The sequence below is a fragment of the Egretta garzetta genome, unplaced genomic scaffold (assembly GCF_000687185.1).
Source record: "Egretta garzetta isolate BGI_Z169 unplaced genomic scaffold, ASM68718v1 scaffold1080, whole genome shotgun sequence".
Taxonomy (NCBI): Eukaryota; Metazoa; Chordata; class Aves; order Pelecaniformes; family Ardeidae; genus Egretta; species Egretta garzetta.
In genome coordinates, this window is record NW_009258399.1 from 14713 (window position 1) to 16205 (window position 1493).

The window sequence follows — 1493 nt, forward strand, 5'->3', positions numbered from 1 at the left end:
TCCACCCCCACCCCACCCCACCCCGTGCACCTCGGACCCTTCCTTTCGCTGGCGATCCCTGCCAGCTCAGACACATCGACCTCTCGCGCGAGGCAGAGATCGACGGCCAGCCAGGTTTTTCTCCGGACTCACCCTTCGCCGATGGAAAAACTGCTGTGGGAGCTGTTGAAGCCGGGGGACGGCGCGTTATTGACGTACGTTATCTCTGGCCAGGGAGAGCACTGGAAAAGAGAAGCCAGAAAAGTCACGGGGTGGCTCTGAACAAGCGTGCGCGTCTGCTCTGGTCAGCACAGGTTACCAGCCGTTTGCCGACCCACCACCGCCTACGACACGGTTCGTTAATTAAAGAATTAAAGAACAAGGTCGGGGATTAAAAGAAGACAACGGCAATTTGCTGCTGATGGTGGCAAAGCTCAGGTTTAAGGATTCTTAATCTCAAAAGGCCAAAAGTCCCAACATTTAAACGCAGTGAGATCTGGGATCTAAACCACCGCTCCGGCACGGGGCTGGCACGCGGCGCCCGCCAGCCTGGGCACCTCCGGGCGGGAGACGCCGCTGCCACGGATCGAGCCTGAGCTGGGGACTGGCGAGCGTCCCCGAATTCCCCTGGGGCAGGACGAGGGCTCCCTCCCCAGGGCTGTTCAGCACCCACCCCCCCTCAGACTATCGCATTTTAACAGACTGACCTTTTCCACTAACAGGGTTTTCTGCCGGCTCGGTGGCCAGTTGCCACCTGGGCAACACAAAACTTGCAGGGAGAGGTAAAAATCTTGTATTAAATGATCTATTACAGCGGGGGGGAAAAACCCCAGCGCGATTCCAGGCACAAAAACCCTTTTCCAGGTCTTCCTCTGCCCGCAGGATGGATCTTGCTGCTGTCCTGCAGCTATTAATGACTTGGCCAAAAGTTTCACAGCACAAGGGCCAGTTCCTTGCCGCCTACGAGCAAGGGAAGCCGGGTTTCGTTAAAATAACGCCGCCAGCCGCTGCGCGCCAGCACACCCCACCTCTGTGAGTATCGTAGTTTCGTAGGAGGGCTGGTATTTCTCTTTCTCATGAGGCGTTCGCTTCTCCATCTTTTCCCTGTCCGTCTTCTGCTTCCGATCAGCTCCTTTGGGCTGGAAAGGAGATGTTCCCGTGAGAACGGCAGCGTGGAAGGGCGGCCGCAGACGGTTGGACAGATGTGCAAGAAAGGCAAGGACCAAAAAAGGTGACTGGCCCTTCTCCTCACCCGCTTGCTGCTTTACGGAGGGAAGAGGGCTCGGACTACAGAGTCATAGAATCACGGAGTGTTTTGGGTTGGAAGGGACCCCCAGAGGTCACCCAGCCCAACCCCCCCACAGGAGCAGGGACACCTTGAACCACATCAGGTTGCTCACAGCCCCGGCCAACCTGGCCTGGAATGGTCCCAGGGATGGGGCCTCCCCCCCCTCTCTGGGCAACCCCTGCCAGGGTTTCACCACCCTCACTGGAAAGAATTTCTTCCTTAGATC

At 57.6% G+C, this 1493-nt stretch overlaps 1 protein-coding gene across 1 annotated transcript in view; it reads right to left on the bottom strand.

Moving 5' to 3' along the window:
* The window catches only part of LOC104129736 (transcription factor CP2), a 36839-nt gene that overhangs the window by 6231 nt on the left and 29115 nt on the right, over window positions 1-1493 (bottom strand). Inside the window, 2 exon segments of the mRNA XM_035898275.1 lie at window positions 133-221; window positions 1008-1118. Coding sequence (XP_035754168.1) covers window positions 133-221; window positions 1008-1118 — 200 coding nt within the window.